This window comes from Phacochoerus africanus, chromosome 15 (assembly GCF_016906955.1).
Source record: "Phacochoerus africanus isolate WHEZ1 chromosome 15, ROS_Pafr_v1, whole genome shotgun sequence".
In the NCBI taxonomy this organism is placed as follows: Eukaryota; Metazoa; Chordata; class Mammalia; order Artiodactyla; family Suidae; genus Phacochoerus; species Phacochoerus africanus.
This window is the reverse complement of record NC_062558.1, coordinates 19,807,023-19,827,086: the sequence shown is the minus strand read 5'-3', so window position 1 is coordinate 19,827,086 and position 20,064 is coordinate 19,807,023. Positions and strand designations below refer to the sequence as shown.

Sequence of the window (20,064 nt, the reverse complement as noted above, 5' to 3'; positions counted from 1 at the left end):
CCATCCTAAAAGGGGGGGGATTTTTCTCATCTGCACTTTACAGATGAAACTCCAGAGGGCAGCCTGCCCAAAGCCATGGGTCAGGAAAGGGCTGGAACTGGGGTTCCTACCCAAGGACAGTGGCTCCAGGGCTGAGCTCCTGGCACTGAGCTAATCAGAGGCTGCATTTCCACTTGTCTGGACCAGAAGACTATTATGTACCCCAGATCTTTTCTGATCCTGGCAACCAGATAACCTGTCTGATAGTCACACATTATGTGGGGGGGGGTGGGGAGGGGGGCGCGGGGGAGGTGGTGAGCAAAGATAAACATCTCTTGCCATTTTTATTAAGAACCTCAAGACAAAGAATAGGTTTTCCTCCTGTTTTACCTCTTTGTTCATGGCTTTTTCTTCAATCAGTTTCCTTACATCATTCATGCCCTTAATTTTAACCCATAAGAACATTCCAGCCGTAGGAACATGCCATTCTGCCAAACCTACAAAACAAAAGAAGAGAAGAAATACTTCCGGGGCCCTTTTCGCTGATATCAGCGGAACTGCCTAAATGACAGGTTGCAGTAACTGTAATCTCCTGTTTCCAAAAAAGCGAAGGCACTGTCTAAAACCATCGGTTTATGGGTCCTGAGAATTGGTGTTCTGAGTTTTATTTTGGACAGGGAGTGTGGAGGGTTGAAAGCGAGTGAGGGGACTGGTGTGTGTATGGATGATAGCTGATCTCGGGGCTTATATTAACAATGAATAATGTCATGGCACTGATTTCATGAGAGGAGCATTGTGACCTGGGGTCAAAGGGACTAAACTGTTGAAACATTCTCATAAAACTTATTTAAAATACACATTTGAATTTAAGTGTACACTTAAAACAGAATGCATATTTGACCAGGTATTGCTGAATGTGCTCTTTCATATGTGCAACCCAACCCTACAGTGTCACCGTCCCTACACCCCTAGCTTAATGGCCAAGTACCTTTGACACCTGAGGACAAGGGGAGAACAGGCCAGACCTAATAATGATAATCAAACGGGTAGGTGGAGGCGAGTGCTGTGCAAACGCCTTACATGAGAAGAGCTGTCTGGACTAAGGACACGGCGGTGCAGACTCCATCACCTTCAGGGCCGGTGAAGGCAGAGCCAGGGCCTTACCCAGGGGATAGGACTTTGGAGAAAGAGTCGGCTCTGATGACACGGCCATCGATGTCCATGGAGAGGAAGGTCGGTGCCCAGGGCTGGAAATGGAAGGAGGACAGGGTGGGTTGGGAGCTGTGTTAGGGGACGTGTCTTCTCTTGGTGGGCGCAGTGGGCAGGACATGGCGTGGAGAGGCAGGAGCACCAGCGGCCATTCCACTCCCTGCATCTCGGCCTTGGAGCACGATCCAGCGATGCCTGCTCCTGCTTGGACTCGGCCCTCCTCGTGCCTTTAGCCCAACAACACACAAACATGCCTGCACACACATGTGTGCCCAGGTACAAGGACACACACACTCTCGTGTTGCACATGCACGTGGATACACAGAAACGCGCATGTGCGTGCACGCATGCTTTCACTGGCTCAAGATGCTGCTCCTGTGCACTTAGAGACCTTTCCCAGGACCCCTTGTCCCAAGGCTTGAAATCCAGGATGAACAGGTAGAGGATGGATTCAAGAAAAAAGTATTTTGGAAAAGACCAGAACCAAAAGGCCCCTAGAATGCAAGTTTGTTTCGAAAGAGAATGCTGGCTCTTGCCCAGCTGGAGGCGCAAGACTATGGAGAAATGTGGTCAGGGTGGAAGCTGAAACTTGAGTGTTAGCTTCAAGGCTAACACAGACAAGAAAGGGGACCGTGCACATGCTGGGGACGTGTGGCACGGCACACACAATGTCAGATCAACTAGAGAGAAGAGGCAGGTGGTGTTCCTTTTCTGTAGATTTAAAGTAGAAGAATCCCTGTGTATGTCCTCTGCAGCCCTGAGAGCAAATACAGGGCTGGGTGTTGAGGAACTGACATTGAACAAGTAGAGATGGGGTTGGTTTTGAGGAACAGGACTGGGCATCTGTGCCACTGCTGTTGTCTAGGAGGACAGGATGCTGGTAGATAGTGGAAAAGGATCCGAAACCCCTCATTGTGCAGGTAAGGTAAGATTGGGGCACTAGAACGGAGGGGACAGGTGTGTGGCGGGTGCTAGGAAGCCCCTCCTCTGCCCACAAGGACGCCCTGACAGAGCCCAGCCCGCCTCCTCCTCCAGCCTGGACCCGGCTCCCAGGTCCTCTGGCCCATCAGCCTCCCCGAGACACTGAGCTTGACTCCGAGCAGAGACCCACTTCACATCCCTGGGACGATGTCTGAGGGGCTACGACCTGGACCTGGAGTCAGGACCACCCTCACCTTGGCTCCCGTGTTCCTCCAAGTGCACAGCAGGGAGCTGGCCACTAGTGTCAAGGTCGGTGATATCTGGTCAAGCAGTGAGACCAGAGATGCAAACACTCAGCAGCCAGGCTGCCTCCCAGCAATCCAGTCACAGCACCCCTCATCTTGTCACTGTGGGCAGAGGGGACTCTGTCACTTACCTTGTTGAACTGCAGAAAGTAGTAAGGGTCGTCTTCGATGATGAGGAAGTCATACTTTCTTGCCAGCTAGAAAAGGTTGAAGTAGTATGTTTATTTCTTACATGCCATCGAAGGTGAAGATCACTTGGAATCATAGCTTTTTGTACCCCTACCCCGTCCTTCCCCCCCCCTCCTTCCTTCCTTCCTTCCTTCCCCACTCCCTCCTGCTCTCTCTCTACCTTCCTCCCCGCTTCCCTCCCTCCATCCCTCCTTTCCTTCCTGGGCTGCTGTCCCAGGATGAGAGTGAGGACAGGAACAAGCCTACAGCCTCTGTCCTCAGGGAACTGACATGCTGGTGGGAAAGACAGAAGGAACACGAGCCAGATTCTGGTGATCAGAGGAGTGTTGGGGGAGGCCGGGAGGGCTGGGCAGCAAGTGAAAGAGCCAGGCAGCTACTTCCAGGGGCATCACCCAGAAGCCCGACCTGAGCAGGTGACAGGAGAGCTCAGGCTGACAGCAAGGGACCAGGTGTGCAAATGTCAGGGGAGAAGCGTTGAGCTGAGGGGTTGGGGCGGGTGGGAAGGGTGAGGGGTGAGGAATTTCTTAGCAGGAGCGAGGGGGAGATGTTTCAGGGACAGAAGGAAGTCTGTGTGGCTGCAGCAAGGGGGACGTGAGAGGCCCTGGCCTGAGGATGGGGGACAGTCCCATCACCGTGAACAGGAGGTGGAGGGCTTTGGTCTTATTTGAAGGGGGCGGCCCTGGAGGACAGGCTGGAGGTGTGTACTTGAGCAGGCAGGTCCCCAGGGGCCGGGGGGTGGGGCCTTGTGGTGGAGTCACAGGGTCAGCAGGAAGGTGGCCAGGAGAGGGTGGGTGTGGACAGGGTGGGGAGGATGGGATACTGGAGGTGGTGGGAGGGGCACATGGAGGAGCTGGGAGGTGTGGGATCTTGGTGGCAGATGGAGAGAGGGAAGGGTGGGTGCCTTGGAGGTCAGGGTGAGGCTGGGCAAGATCACGAGGTCTGTCTTGGCCCCGTGAAGTAGGAAGTGCCTGTGGGACGTTGGTTGGGTGCTGGTCGGATGGAGGGGGTGGATTCAGGTGTCCGGGGTCAGGGCAGAGGCAGGTCCTCTGCAGGATGGAGTTTGCAGCCCTCGGACCAGGTGGGTGTCTGGGGGGATGTGACGAGTACCAGAGAACCCGGGAGGCGCCCAGGAGTGTGTGAGAAAGGGAGTCCGACGATATTGGACAGAAGAAAGGACAGGAGCTGTCTGAAGTCTTTCTCTTGATCCCACATGCACTGTGGTTTACCTCAGGCTTGGTACCTGTTTTAGGAACACGTCCAGGTGCATAAGAGAGGCTTTACAAAGGCAAGGTTTTAAAAAGCAGAAATTATTTGGAAAGGAAGGTTTTTCTTCTTTTCCAAACATTTCTGTGTAGCTCAAAATGAGAGCCTTCAAGAAAAGTTTACAGTGAAAATCTTAGCAGCCATGGTCAGGCCCCTCCATTTTACAAACTTTTCAAAAGGGGCCTGCCTCCTCTCTTTAAGGCATTTCTTTGTATCCCGAAATGGGAAGTGACAGGCTGAAAAATACAGACATAAAATGAGGACCATCAGACGTGGTGGCAATTAGGACATAAGCTCATAGAGTTTAGCATCACACCAAGAAGAGCATTTCTCTTCATATCACTTAAAGGGGAAGAAAAAACCTCCTAGTCCAGCAGAGTGTAGGAATTTCTAGTGTTTCGATTTATGGGCACCCTTGGGAGTCTCAGATGATTTCCTTGTATTACATATCCTCTCCCCTGGGAGCAAGAGGCTGATAAGAGAGAGACTTTGCACAGAGCTCTTCTAAAGCGTCGGAAAGAAACAAGAGCACAGGCAGGTAACCCCTTTTTGAAACTACCTCATAGATTTCTTTTTTGCGGTCAGTTGTTAATGAAGTCCCAGCAGGGTTGTTGCCATTTGGGATGGTGTAGAGAAACTTGGGGTGTTTTTCTCGGGGTTCTTTGCATCTTCTGGTTTCCATTTGGCAAGTATTTCTTTGAGGGAGTCTGGAATGATCCCATGCTCATCACTGGCCACGGTGAGAATGTTGCAGCCCAGTGGTCGCAGCTGTCCCGAAAAAGGAGGAAGACAGCCCCGGATTCAGACGTGATTCCCAAACGATGGGGCCACTGGATCTTACGCTGAGGGGACTGTTACCATGTTGACCCTTCAACACACACCTGGGCTCAGCTCTATACCGGGAGGCCTGAGGGACATGATGGTTCCCAAAGAACCCCTGTCAGTTCCCAGAGGACGAGTGTCTTTCCCTGCTCGTATGTGTCAGGCTTGGCCATGGGTCTGGCTCTGGCCAATCAGTTGGGAGCAGAGGTGACGTGTCTTTGTTCCCAGCAGAAGCCTTAGAGCCCAGCTTGTGGCTGTTTCCCTGTCCTCCTGCTCTCAGACTGGCAACCTTCCAGAGGAGGCTGCTTCTGTCCGTTTGGGGCTTGTGATGAAGATGACATGGGGCAGAGCTGTGGTGTCCTGGTGGTGTCCGTGTCATGTGAGAGAGACAGGTCTCTGTAGCCGTAGGCCACCGAGATGTGGAAGTCACCTGTTACACAGCATAGCCCAGCCTCTTCTGACCGAGTTATCTTTATCATTCCGATTATGACATCGGTGTTTATTAACGAATGCTTCTGGACAACGTAAATGAATTGTGTAAAGCTTCTGTGAGGCTAGTGCATAAAAGAGGTATCAGCAGAGGTGATCTTCAAAATATTGGACAAGGGCTATAGCTCGGGCACAGTAGATACAGAGCAGGCTGGAGCGGGGTCCTGGAGTCCCCCTGCTGTGCAGCACTAGCTGTGTCCCATGGGGGATTCAGGTGGTCTCAGCAGAGGGGCCAGAAGAGCTCAGGTTGTGCCAGGGCACTGACAGGCATCAGGACAGCAAGCTCACCGAGAAAATGTGGGAGGGTTTCAATAATTTACTGACTAGTCGAGAGACGGAAATCCCAAGTCGTGTCCTTGCATGTAGATCTAGTTTTATACACGTCTTGTGTGCTTATGCTTATTGTTCATGGATGAACAGAGAGAACATATCTGGGCTTCATAAACCTAGGAAGGAAGCCCTGAACAAAATGAGAAGACAGGGTACAGACTGGGAGAAAACATTTGAAAGCAGTGTAGCCAGGGAGGGATTAATTTCCAAAATGTATGAAGATCTCATCCAACTGCCTCGCCTTATCTCTCCCCCGCCCTCTCCACACAACCATCTCAAAAAGTGGGCAGAATACCTAAACTGACTTTTGTCCAAAGAAGACATACAGATGGCCAGCTGTCACACGAAACGATGCTCAACATCACGAATTATTAGAGCAATGCAAATTCAGATTACGATGAGCTATCCCCTCACACCAGTCAGAATGGGCATCATTAAACTCCTACAAAAAAACGATGCTGGAGAGGTTGTGGAGTGAAGCAGACCCTCCTACAGTGTTATGGGAATGTAAATTTGTGTAAGCGCCATGGACAGCAGAATGGAGGTTTCTTAAAACACTAAAAATACAGTTAGTACATGATCCAATGATCCCGATCCTGGACACTCGTATGGAGAAAACTATAATTAGAAAAGATACCTGGATCCAGGTGTTCATAGCAGCACTCTACACATAGCAGCCAAGACATGGGATCAATCTAAAAGACTTTCAACAGATGAATGGATAACATCTGTGTGTGTGTGTGTGTGTGTGTGTGTGTGTGTGTTGTAAATGGAATAGTATTTGGCTTCAAAGACGAATGCAATAATGCCATGTGCAGCAACATGAATGGATCTAAATATTATCATACTAGTTGAAGTCAGCCAGCCAGAGAAAGATTAATATCATATGCTATTGCTTACATGTGGAATCTAAGAAAATACAAATGAACTTGTTTATACAACAAATGTGTATGTATTGAATCACTGTACTGTATCTCTGAAACTGAACCAATGTTGAAAATCAACTGTATTTCAACAAAAAATTTAAAAAATAACAGTAATTGAGTGAGGTTCTCAGATTTTTTTTTTTTTCCCAGAGAATAAGCAAACACTCTTGTTTTGGTTAAATGTAGAATTATGCCCTAAGTGAGAATAGTCAGAACCTACTTAAGGCAAATTTACAGGTCTTCGTCTTGAAAAACACATGTACCGTGAATAAAGAGGTCGAGGAGTTACTGCCGTGGCATAGTGGGTTAAGGATCTGACATTGTCTCTGAGGAGGTGTGGGTTTGATCTTTGGATGGGCACTTCCATATGCTGCCACTGTGGCCGAAGAAGGAATTAGAAGTCAATACTGAGCATGAAATAAATGCACACGGGCCTTCAGCATGTTCCCTCATGGCCTGGCGTGGGTCTGTATGTGGGCATGTGGGAATGCCGTGTGCTTATGTGCCGTTTACGGAGACACATGCTTTATATTTATAGGCATTGTGTAATCTTATGTCTTAGGAGTTTAGGAAAATAATTCATAATTGGCATCCACTCACTAAAAGAGGCAGTGATTTACTTTAGTTCTAAAATCCTGGTGAAAAGTATGGAATTTTAAAGTGAATGATTCAGTGGCATTAATTACATTCACAGCCTATCTTCACTTTCAATTTCCAAAATCTTTCATCATTCCAAACAGAGACTCTATACCCACTAAGCAACAACTCCCCACTTCTGCCTCCTCCAGTCCCTGGTAACCTCTAACCACCTTCTGTCTCTATGAGTTGCCTGTTTGAGATGATTCTAATAAGTGGCACTGTACAATATTTGTCCTTTAGTAGTTCTGGCTCTTTCACTTGGCCCAATGATTTCCAGGATTGCCTGCATGGTGGCAGGTATGAGAATGTCCTCCCTTTTCCTGGCTGAGTAATATTCCACAGTGTGGATGGACCACCTTCTATTTGTGCCCTTGTGTACACCTGGGCTGCCCTCACCTCATGGCTCTTGTGACTAATGCTGCTGTGAACATTAATGTTTCTGTTGGAGCCCCAGCCGTCCAATCTTTTTGGTTACGTACTGGCAGTGGAATTGGTGAGTCATGTGGTAATTGTGTGTCCAGTGTTTGGAGGCACTGACAAAGGGTTTTCCACAGGGGCTGCACCATTTTACATTTCTTTCAACAATGTACTTGGGTTCCAATCTCTCCACATAGTCACCATTCCTTGCTGTGCTCCATTAAGAAAAGAATAGCCATCCTAGTAGATGTGAGGGGGTATGTCACCATGGTTTTGATTTTCGTTCCCTAGTGACTAATGATGTTGAGCTCTTTTCACGTATTGATGGGTATTTGCGTATCTTCTTTGGAGAAAACGTCCATTCAAATGCTTTGTTCTATTTTAAAATTGGTTTCACTTATAGGAAGTCTTCATATACTCTGGGAATTGAGCTTTTATCACATGTATGCTTGCTGATAGTTTCTCCCACTCCATCGGTTTTCTTTTCACTTTCTTCATCATGTCCTGTGATGCTCAAAAGTTTTTCAGTTTTATGAGGTATCACCTCATATTGGCCATTATGGCTGTCATCAAAATTTCTACAAACAGTAAATGCCGGAGAGGGCGTGGAGAAAAGGAAACCCTCCTACAGTGTGGGTGGGAATGTAAATTGGTGCAACCACGATGGAGAACAGTATGGAGGTTGTTTGAACATTAAATGGAGAACGGCCGTATGATCCAGCGGTGTCACTCCTGGGCATATATCCAGAGAAAACCATAATTTGAAAAGAGACATGCACCCCAGTGTTCATCGCAGCACTATTCACAATAGCCAAGACATGGAAGCCACCTAAATGTCCATCAAGGGAGGAATAGCTAGAGAAGAAGTGGTACCTACATCCAGTGGAATATTATTCAGCCATAAAAAAGAATGAAACACCACCATTTGCAGCAACATGGATGCAACTAGAGATTGTCATACTGAGTGAAGTAAGTCAGAGAAAGAGAACTGTCATATGATTTCACTTATATGTGGAATCTATCACAAATAATGCGAAAGAACTTACTTGTAAAACGGAAACGAACTCACAGATTTCAAAAGCCATCTTGTGGCTACCTAGGGGAAACTGTGGAGGGGAGGGGGGAATCAGGAGCATGGAAACAACATATATACACTGGTATATTAAATAGATGATTAACAAGAACCTACTGTATCGTTCAGGGAACTCGAGTCCCTAGTTTGTAATAACCTCTATGAGAAAAAAAGAATGGATATATATATATATATCCGTATATAGGCGTGTGTGTGTAACCAATTCACTTTGTTGTTCCTCTAAAGCTAATACAACATGGTAAGTCAACTATACTCCAATAAAATTTTAAAAAGTTTTTCAATTTTGATGAAGTTCAGTTTAACTGTGTCTTTATTGTTGCTTGTGTTTTCATTGTCATACTTAAGAAATTAGTGCCTAACGTATGGTCAAGAAGATTTGCTGCTATGTTTTCTTCTAAGAGTTTATACTTCTTGCTCTTATGTTTAGGTCTTTGATCCATTTTGAGTTGAATTCTTCTGAGTGAGGGTCTTTTTCTCTTTTGCCCATGGAAATCTGGCTGTCCCAGCACAATTTATGGAAGAGACAATTTTCCCTGTCAAATGGTCTTGTTACCCTTGTGGAAATCCATTGGCTGCAGGTATGGAGGTTATGTCTGTGCGCTCAGTTCCACCCCATTGACGTGTGTGTCCATGCTTATGGCTGGGACCACAGGGTTTTGAGGACTGTAGCTTTGCAGTTGGTTTGAAATTGGAACTGTGAGTCCTCTAACTTTGTCCTGTCTCAGGATTGTTATGACTCTTAGGACCACTTCCCATCCCATAAGAATTTGAGAACTGGCCTTTCCATGTCTGCCAAAAAGGCCATTGGGTTTTGATGAGGATTGCACTGACTCTGTAGCTTCCTTTGGTAGTGTCTCACTGAGCAGCATTACATGTTCCAGTCTACGAGAAGGTGACGACTTTCCGTTTCTTGGGGTCTTTAACTTTTCTGAGCAATGTTTGTAGTTTTCAGTGTACAAGGCTTTCACCTCCTTTGTTCGATTTTTTTCCCAGCAATTTTCTTCTTCTGGATGATGTTATAAATGGAATTGTTTTCTTAATTTCCTCTTCAGATTGTTGATTGGAGAAGCAATTTTTATAATATCATTTTCCTCCTACTTGGGAGTGTTGAGTTTGGGTCTAGTTCTTCATTTTTAATTTTTTTTAGGTTTTTATTATTTAATTTTCTATTATAGCTGATTTACATTGTTCTGTGGATTTCTGCTGTACAGGAAATTGTCATATGTATGTGACATATTTTCTCATATTATCCTCCACCTTGTTCCATCCCAAGTGACTAGATATAGTTCCCTGTGATATACAGCAGGATCTCATTGCTTATCCACTCAAATGCAATAAGTTTTCATCTACTAACCCCGAACTCCCAGTCCATCCCACTCCCTCTCCCTTCCCCTCAGCAACCACAAGACTGTTCTTCAAGTCCGTGAGTTTGTTTCCTTCTACAGGGTCATTTGTGCCATACATTAGGTTCCAGATATAAGCGATATCATATGGTATTTGCCTTTCTCTTTCTGACTTACTTCACTTAGTATGAGATCTCTAGTTCCATCTATGTTGCTGCAAATGGCATGATTTTGTTCTTTTTAATGGCTAAGTAGAATTGCATTGTGTGTGTGTGTGTGTGTATACCACCTCTTCTTCTGTCTATGGAAATGTAGGTTGTTTCCATGTTGTGGCTATTGTGAATAATGCTGCAATGCAAATGGGGGTACATGTATCTTCTTTAGTAAAAGTTTTGTCTAGGTATATGCTGAGGAGTGGGATTGCTGGACCATATGGTAGTTTTATATTTAATTTTCTGAGGTCCCTCCCATATTGTTTCATAGTGGTTGTACCAATTTACATTTCCACCAACAGTGGAGGAGTGCTCCCTTTTCTGCACACCCTCTCCAGCATTTGTTATCTGTGGACTTATTATTCACAGCCATTCTGACTGGTGTGAGATGGTGCCTCAGAGTACTTTTGCTTTGCATTTCTCTAATAATTAGTGATGTTGAGCATTTTTCACGTGCTGGTTGGCCATCCATCTATCTTCATTGGAGAAATGTCTATTTAGATCTTGTGCCCGTTTTTCAGTTGGGTTGTTGGTTTTTTTGGTGTTGAGTTGTATAAGGTGTTTGTATACTTTAGAGATTAAGCCCTTGTCAGTTGCATCATTTGAAATGAATCTAAGGACATGCCCCTCCCAGTCTAAGTCCTCTGTCACCTGGCTCCGTTTGAGGTAGTTGAGGACAGTGCTCATGTTCCTGTTGAGTCTCCTCTTTTGGGAGAAAGAGCACAGCTCCTAAAACCATTCATCATGGGGCATGGTTTCCAATTCCCTGTTTACTCTGGTTCCTTCCTCTGACTTTCCCCCAGCTCTGTGCCGGGGATAGCAGTGTGGTCTGACCAGTGGCCAGCAGAGCAGGTGACCAGCTTCCTCGCTCTGGACACTAGAGTGCCTGTAATTAACACTGGAGTGGAAAGTCCTAATTACACCATGTTGGCTTATAGTTACAGTACAATGACCTATGATTATCCTTGGGCATATGGTAGTAAAAGATAGTCATGGAAGATGCTTTGGTCAATTAAGTCACATTTCAAGTGAAAGATTAAGAAAATTGGACATGGTTTTGCACAACCCACATTTAGCATGTGTACAACTCGACTCTGTAAAAAGAAATGTATAAGCCTGAGAGGACAGACATTTAACCTATTTTGCATATATTAAGATTCTCCTGTTTACAGTAGAAAGATGCTATCCAGTTTTCAGTGGACACAAGATTCTAAAGGTGTAATGGTGTCTTGTTATTTCTTATGAGCAAGAGAGTTGTGTTTTGTAGAACTGCGTACTCACGGCATGAATCGTTCCTGGATAAACAGGCTCATTTACGAGGATATTATCTCCAGGATTAACGATCATTTCAAATACCTAAGAAAAGAAGCCGAGGTTAGCTTGGATGGTATGGTTTTGAATCTTAGGAACATCCCCACCGCCGTTTTTTTTAGTTTGAGGTCACTAGGATTCCAGAGCAGGAGTCAGTGTGTTTCCTGTAAATGCCAGACGGCAAGTGTTTTGTGGGCCCCGGCATCTCCATCGCAACTACTCATCTTACTCCCTGATGAGAGAACACCATGGACAGTTGGGGCGCCAATGGGTGTGGGTCTAATCAAGCTCTCTCACAGAATCAGATGAGGGCTGGGTTTGGCTTTCAAGACATTTTGTCCACCTCTGTCCTCAGAGTTATGGGTTAAAATCCCATAACTGATTTGGCTCCTAAAATTCATTTTTTCCCTTTTATCTCTTCTCTAACAATCCTTGCTCTAAGCCAGGCCTGGTAAGGTATGGGGGTAGAGTGGTGGGCATGACAGCATGGTTGTTACCCTCCCGTGGGTCCTGGTCACCAGGAAGCTGGCTACTGATCCAGTAACTGCTCAGATCAGAGCACATTTGGAACCAGTGGTAGGCGCCACGAAGTGTAGATGTATGGTGTTCTAAGAGCTCATAGCAGGAGGACTTGTGCACTCAGGGACCTCAGGGCCTTCAGGGAAGGCTTCCCCAAGGTGGCAATGAGTGATTGGAGGGGTGGCAAATGGTACCCATTTTGAGGAACTGAAAGAATCGTGTGGCTTGATGTGGAGTGTGAAGCGGGAGTGGAGTGAGGTTGGGGGAGCTTTGGCGGAGCCCACCGCATGCAGGCATTTGGGCCAATTGGGGCCAGTGAGAATTTTTGGCAGAGGGAGGGAACGGGCATCACATGATCAGAGGTGCAGTCTGAGAAGCTCATTCTGGCTGGAAAACGGAGGTGTCAAGGATGATGGAGCATACAGGTGGATTTGGGCGGTTTGCAGCCTCCCTCGGGAGGGTGTGCTGCAGTCCTAGGGGAAGGTGAAGGTTGTCTGGGGACGTGCTGATGGCCAGACTGGGCAGAAGGGAGGGGCTATAGGAGTCAGAAGCAAGGGGGCATAACTGTGGCCTGAGGGGAGTGAGGAAGAAGGGGGACTCCTTCAGTTCTGCTGTGGGAGTCGGTGGAGGTGGGAGGGGCGCCATTCACTGGAAAGCCCCCTCAGTGTGACCGCCTGGGTGTGATGCCTGAGAGAGTGTGTACATGATGGGGAAGGGGGTTGAGGCCCCGCCTCGAGGTGGGGTGCAGAGGAGGAGGCTGCCAGGGAGGCGGGGCCAGGCCGTGGGGAGCGCTTCCAGAAAGGATGGGGTCAGCAGTGGTGGAGGAGCCCCGAGGTGGTGTAAGACAAGGCCCACAAGTCTCAGGAGATGTCCTGGACACTGTGATGTCAGTGGCATCAGTAGAGCCAGACGGGATTTTTCAGCCCAAATCAGAGGGCATGTCCACAGCAGCCTGGCCTGCTCTGTTGCTGATTTACTGCCCTTTTGCCTGTTCTAGACGAGATGTCTTAGGGCGAAGGCCAAGCCTGTGCTGGGCGTGCCCAGAGGCTGGCTCACACCTCCTGGAGCTGCTCTGCTGGACTCCAGGGCGAGAGGGGGCTGGCCTCACTGATGATTCAGATGGTAGAAGCCCTTCTGTGCGCACTAGTAGCCGTGCTGATCTGTGTGTAATTCACGTCTTAGATTTCTAGCACCAAGCCTCTCCTTTGGTGTTCGAAGACTAGGAAAGCCGAAGAGCTTGGTCAATCCAGCCTCCTATCCCTTTCCCTGGAAACTCCACCCCCGCTTAACCCTTGCCCTGGAAACTCCACCCCCGCTTTTCTGTGTCTGGGCCTGGATCATGTGGTCCTGGAGAGGCAGCTGGAGTCCTGGTTGCAGGCTTTTCTCTGACCTGGTTGGAACCTGCCTGGCTGCTGGCAGGAACTGGAAAAGTCCACTTGCAGGGGCAGGATGCAAGCCCCCTCCCGCCTCACACACTGGGGGCTAGTGCTCCAGGACTAGCCTTCTGGTCCCACCCCTGGACCCACGTCCAGGTCCTCACCCCTGGACGCACCTCCAGTCAGGTCCCCGCCTCCCAGATCCTCTTCCATCCCTGCCCCAGCCCCCTGAACCCTCCTCTAGCCTGGTCAGCTTGCTTGGCTGAGGAGGTGTGTGGAGGCTGGCCTCGGAGTGCTGCAGCCTTGAAAAAGGACCTGAATGCAAAACCCACTCAGAAACCTTGCAGGTGGAGTCAGTGCAAGAAAAAGGGTTGTCTAGGAGCTAGTCTAATGGCTGATGGAGGGCCCAGAGTCCACAGTCCTCAGGTCCTCAAGGGCCACCTGCAGGGCCTGGCTCCTGGCCAACTGGAAGCAAACTGTCCTTTCATAAGCCAAAGTATAGACCCTTTCCTGGGGAATCACCAAGGCAACTAGGTGATTTCCAGCACCACTCTCTCCAAGATCTGAGCCTTTTAGAGTGAGGGTGGAGTGCTGATGCAGATTTTGGAAGAATCGCTCTGAGGGTCTCCTCAGCTTTTAGAGTCTCCCCTCTTGTTAGGTTTTTTGACCATTTATTACAGATTTAGTTTGGAAGTATAGATCCCAAAAGCTTGATTGCTTTGAAAGCTTGATCACTAGAACTTTGTCCCCTCCTCTAACAGAATAACTTGCCTCACCCCCTTGCTTCCTCTGTTTTCTCCTTCCAGAATCATCAAAATGGAATGCACAGGGTTTCAGGGGAGCACATAATGAGAATGAATTTTGAGACAGTACTTTTTTTTTTTTTAATTCTTAAATGTGTAGGAAAGAGACATTTTTTAAAGAACCAAATTCCCAACTGGATTCATTCATTCATAAACATTTATTGAGTTCTTCTCAGATGAGGGAGAATTGACCCTCTGCCAAAGGGCTTTCTTAGACATAAACACTTTGGTCCTTAATGAAGTCCTGGCAACACCAGGAGGAGACAACCCAGGGAAATCTTTATGGCAGCAGCTAAGGAGCACAAGGAATATCATGAGTAAAGCTGCAGGAAACCCAAGAAGCAATAGAATTCTTGATTTAGAGATTTCAAGTGGTTTAAATCCCACTTGATGATTTACCAGCTGGGTGTCTTTAGACAAGCTACTTAATCTTCTGTGCATCAGTTTTCCCACAGGGCTGTGGCAGGATTAAATCAGGGAATTTCTAGGAAGCTCATTAGCACAGTGGCCTGTTACTTGTAAAAGCACAATGTGAATGTTAGCTGTTATTGCAAACAATACGATGTTTTTCACAGATCTTAAGGACTCAGGCTTCAAATGGTTTTGGCTAGAGAAACTATTTGGCAACTTTTAAAACAGATTATGTCCTTCGTTAATCCATGTACAAAATGAAGGATCTTTTGGAGGTTATCTATTTTATTTTATTTTTATATTTGACTGCACCCTGGGCATATGCAGGTTCCTGGGCCAGGGATTGTATCTGAACCACAGCTGTGGCAACAGAGGATCCTAAACCCATTAAGCCAGGCCGGGGATCGAACCTCTGCCACCTCAGAGACAATGCTGGATCCTTAGCCTGCTGTGCCACAGGGGGAACTCAAAGGTCATCTCTTTTAAAAAGTATTGCCTTTGAATGTTTCTAGAAATTAGCTCGAGTAGCTCTAAATACATCTAAGTTATAGATCACAGTTAATTATTAAAAAATAATGGAAATATTGATATTATTTGAGACTTTAAGGTTTTTCTCCATTTATTTAGGGTGACTTCCTTAGTTATTTAATGCAACTCAAACTTCTTTCCTTTGGTAGTAGGAACTTGTTTTGTGAAAGGTGTTTTGTGTTCTGGGCCAATAAAGACACTAAATTGAGCCGTTATAGGCATATTCACGCACAGGTCTGTGCTTCTTTTTATTTACTACTATTTAATAAATACTTTTTATTTACTGCTATTTACCACATACAGACTTTTTTTTTTTTTTTTTTAAAGTGGGGAACTAATCAATCCTCTCCTCCCCACTTCCAATCAGTGGTAACAAAGCTAAAGGAACCGAAACTGAAGAGATTTAATGCCAGCACATCATAAGATGCAGGCTGAATTTTCTATTGGGCTGCTGAGTTGGACAGGTGAGAGGGTTGAGGGTGCTGATTACTTATGAAGGGGGTGGTGATTTTGGTCACGTAAAGAGGCAGCGGAGTGACCCATGAGGGTGGCTAATGGAAGGCAGGGCCCTGAGGGTTGTGCTGAGAAAATGCAAGGCAGAAAATGGCCACTGTGGTGGGAAAGGGCAGGCCAGAGTTGAGTGGGCAACAGCTTACTTGGCAGAAGCTGGAAGCTGAAGAGACAGTTGATTGCCAGAGAAATCAGAAAGGCAGACTTGGAAATTGTTAGGAGCAATGCAGAAGGAGTTCTCCTGGGGGAGAGATGAACAAGCAAGGTTAACACCTGGGATGGCCTTTATAGACTTGCCTTAGCACTGGCCTGGGGACAGAATTAAAGGGCCAGGTCTTCCAAACCCAGGCACTCTCTAAACATGGATTGAATGCTGGGAGCTATAACACATTTAAAGAGGTGACAGAGACAAACCACAGGTCTGGAGGCTGGAAGGACAGGATGAGGGTGTGGAGAGAGGCGGTTCTCTCTGAGAGCTGTGACCCAGAATCCGCTCCAGGCCTCTCTGCTATGTGGTAGTAGTTTCCTGGTAATTTTTAATGTTGCCTCATCCTTATCTCTGCCTTCACCTTCACAGGGCATTGCCCTGCTGTGTGCCTGTCTGTATTCAAACTTCCCTTTTTTGTAAGGACAATAGTCATGTTAGATCAAGGCTCACTGTAATTACCTCCTGTTAACTTGGTTACCTCTGTAAGGACTCTATCTTCAAATAAGCTCACAATCTTCGGTACTAGGGATTAAGACTCCAACATATCTTTCCTTTTCTAAATTGAAGTATAGTAAATTTACAATGTTGTGATAGTTTCACCTGCATGGCACAGTGCAGTTAGTATGACAATCTCCAGGTCCACCCATGTTGCTGCAAATGGCATTTTTTTTTTTTTTTTATGGCTGAGGAATATTCCATTGTATATATCTGCCACATCCCTTTTAACCATTCCTCTGCTGATGGATTTTGGGTTGCTTCCATGTCTCGGCTATTGCAAAATGTGCTGCTTTTGAACATAGAGGTGCAAGTATCTTTTTGAATTATAGTTTTCTCTGATTATATGCCTGGGAGTGGGATTGCTGGATCCTATGGTAGTTCTATATTTAGTTTTTTAAGGAACCTCCATACTGCTCTCCATACTGGCTGCACCAACTTACATTCCCACCAACAGATGTAGGAGGGTTCCCTCTTCTCCACACCCTCTGCAGTGTTTATTGTTTGTAGACTTTTTAATGATAGTGACTCTGGCTGATGTAATGATAGCTACTCTCTATGGTACCTCATAGTAGTTTTGATTTGCCTTTCTTAATAATTAGCCATGTTCAACATCTTTTCATGTGCCTATTGGTCATCTGTATGTCTTCTTTGGAGAAGTGTCTATTTAGGTCTTCTGCTCATTTTTTGATTGGGTTCTTTTTTTGATATTATGCTCTATGACCTGTTTGTATATTTTGAAAATTAACCCCTTGTTGGTCCCATTGTTTGCAAAGATTTTCTCCCATTTTGAGTGTTGTCTTTTCATTTTGTTTATGGTTTCCTTTGCTGTGTAAAAACTTTTAAGTTTAATTCAGACTCATTTGTTTATTTTTGCTTTTTTTCCATTATTCTAGGAAATGAATCAAAAAAATTGCTGTGATTTATGTTAAAGCATATTCTGCCTATGTTTTCTTTTAGGAGTTTTATAGTATCTCATCTTATATTTAGGTCTTTAATCCATTCTGAGTTTGTTTTTGGATATGGTATTATTAGAGAATGTTATAATTTTATTCTTTTACGTGTAGCTGTCCAGTTTCCCCAGCACCATTTAATGAAAAAACTGTCTTTTCTCCATTGCATACCCTTGCCTCCATTGCTGTATGCTAATTGACCATAAGTTTGTGGATTTATTCCGGGGCTTTCTATCCTGTTCCATTGATCTATATTTCTGTTTTTGTTTCAGTATCATACTGTTTTGATGACTGTAGATTCGCAGTATAGTATGACGTCAGGGAATCTGATTTCTCCTGTTCATTTTTCTTTATTAGGATTTCTTTGGCTATTCAAGGTCTTTTGTGTTCCCATACAAATTAAGCATTTTTTTTTTGTCTTAGTTCTTTGAAAAATTACATTGGTAATTTGGTAGGGATCACATTGACTCTGTAGATTGCCTTGGATAAGTATAGTCATTTTACCAGTGTGGTATGTCTTCCCATCTGTTTGTGTCATCTTCAGTTTCTTTCATCAGTGTCTTACAGTTTTCAGGGTACAGATCTTTTGCTTCTTGAGATAGGTTTATTTCTAGGTATTTTATTCTTTTTGATATGATGGTAAATGAGATTGTTTCCTTAATTTCGCTTTCTGATATTTCATTGTTAGTGTGTAGAAATGCAGCAGATTTCTGTATATTAATTTTGTATTCAGAAATCTACTGAATTCATTGATGAATTCTAATAGGTTGCTGGCATTTAGGATTTTCTATGTATAGTATCCTGTCATGTGCAAGCAGTGATAGTTTTACTTCTTCTTTTCCAATTTGGGTCCCTCATTTCTTCTTCTTGTCTCATTGTTGTGGCTAGGACTTCCAAAACTATGTTGAATAAAACTTGTGAGAACACGCATTCTTGTCTTGTTCCTGATCTTAGAGGAAATGCTCTGAGATTTTCCAACATGGAGTATGATGTTATCTGTGGGTTTGTCAAATATGGCCTTTATCATGTTTATTATATGCCCACTTTCAGCAGAGTTTTTTTAAAATCATAAATTGATATTAAATATTATCAAAAGCTTGTTTTGCATCTATTGAGATGATAATGTGATTTTTATTCTTCAGTTTGTTAGTGGTTTTAGCACATTGATTGATTTGTGGATATTGAAAAGTCCTGCATCCCTGGAATAAATTCCACTTGATCATGATGTATGATCCTTTAATATATTGTCAGAATTAGTTTAATGATATTTTGTTGAATATTTTTACACCTATGTTTATCAGTGATATTGGCCTGTAATTATCTTTTTTTTGTAATATCTTTGTCTGGTTTTGGTATCAAGGTGATGGTGGCCTCATAGAATGAGTTTAGAAGTGTTTCTTCCTGTGTAGTTTTCTGGGATAGTTTCAGAAGAATGCGTGTTATCTCTTGTCTAAATGTTTGGTAGATCGCACCTGTGAAAGCTATTTGGTCTTAGACTTTTGCTTGTTGGGAGTTTTAAAATTACTGATTAAATTTCAGTGGTAAATGATCTGTTGTAGTTTTGATTTCTTCTTGGTTCTCTCTTGGGAGATTTTACCTTTCTAAGAATTTGTCCATTTCTTTTAGGTTGCTCATTGGTGTATAGGTGCTTGTGGTAGTCTCTTGTGATGCTTTTTATTTCTGTGGAGTTGCTTGACTTCCTTTTCATTTCTGATTTTATTGATTTGGGCCCTCTCCCCTTTTTTTCCTTGATGAACCTGGCTAAAGGTTTATTAATTTTTTTATCTTTTCGAACAACAAGTTTTTAGTTTCATTGATATTCTCCATTCTTTGTCTCTATTTCATTTTTTTTTCTCTTCTGATTTTCTTTTCTTCTACTAACTTTGAGTTTGGTTTGTTCCTCTTTCTCCATTTGCTTTAGGCATAAGGTTAAGTTGTTTATTTGAATTTTTTCTTGTTCTCAGAATTGCTTTTACTGAAATCCATTATATGCCCATAGGTTTTGGATCATTGCATTTTCATTTTCATTTGTTTCTAGGTATTTTTTTCAGTTCTTCTTTGATTTCTTCAGTGATCCATTTTTTTTTGGTAGCATATGTTGTTTAGACTCCATATGGCTTTTTTTTTTTTTTGCAGTTTTTAAAAAAAGTTTATTTCTGGTCTCATAGTATTGTGGTCAGAAAAGATCCTTGATATGATTTCCATTTTCTTAAATTTACTAAAGCTTTCTTTGTGACCTGACATGTAATCTAGCCTGGAGAATGTTCCATATACACTTGAAAATAATGTGTGTTCTGCTGATTTTGGATGAAATCTTCTATAAATATCAAGTCCATCTGGTCTACTTTGTCATTTAAGGCTTATGTTTTCTTACTGATTTTCTATCTGGATGATGTCTCCATTGATAGGAGTGAAGTGTTAAAATCCTATACAACTATTGTGTTACTGTCAATTTTTTTTATGTCTGTTAACATTTGCCTTATATACTGAGGTGCTTCTGTGCTGGGTGCACATAGATTTCCAATTGCTGTATTTCCTTTTTAAATTAATCATTTGATCATTACGTGATGTCCTTTTTTGTCTCTTGTAACCATCTTTTTTTAAGGTCTATTTTGTCTGGTATAAGTATACCAACTCTGGCATTCTTTTGATTTTCTTTTGTGTGAAATTCCTTTTTCCATCCCCTCATTTCAGTCTGTATGTGTTTCTAGTTCTGAAATGACTCTCTTATAGGCAACAGATATACAGGTCTTATTTTAGTATCCATTTAACTAATCTTTATCTTTTGATTGGAGATTTTAGTCCATTTACAT

The 20,064-nt window shown here is 44.3% G+C and overlaps 1 protein-coding gene across 1 annotated transcript in view; it reads right to left on the bottom strand.

The window, feature by feature from the left end:
• Window positions 1-20,064, bottom strand: part of LOC125116915 (kynurenine/alpha-aminoadipate aminotransferase, mitochondrial-like) — a 40,296-nt gene that overhangs the window by 3,266 nt on the left and 16,966 nt on the right. The window contains 8 exon segments of the mRNA XM_047762625.1: window positions 370-540; window positions 968-1,004; window positions 1,144-1,226; window positions 2,546-2,611; window positions 4,426-4,511; window positions 4,514-4,634; window positions 11,419-11,493; window positions 12,391-12,484. Coding sequence (XP_047618581.1) covers window positions 370-540; window positions 968-1,004; window positions 1,144-1,226; window positions 2,546-2,611; window positions 4,426-4,511; window positions 4,514-4,634; window positions 11,419-11,493; window positions 12,391-12,484 — 733 coding nt within the window.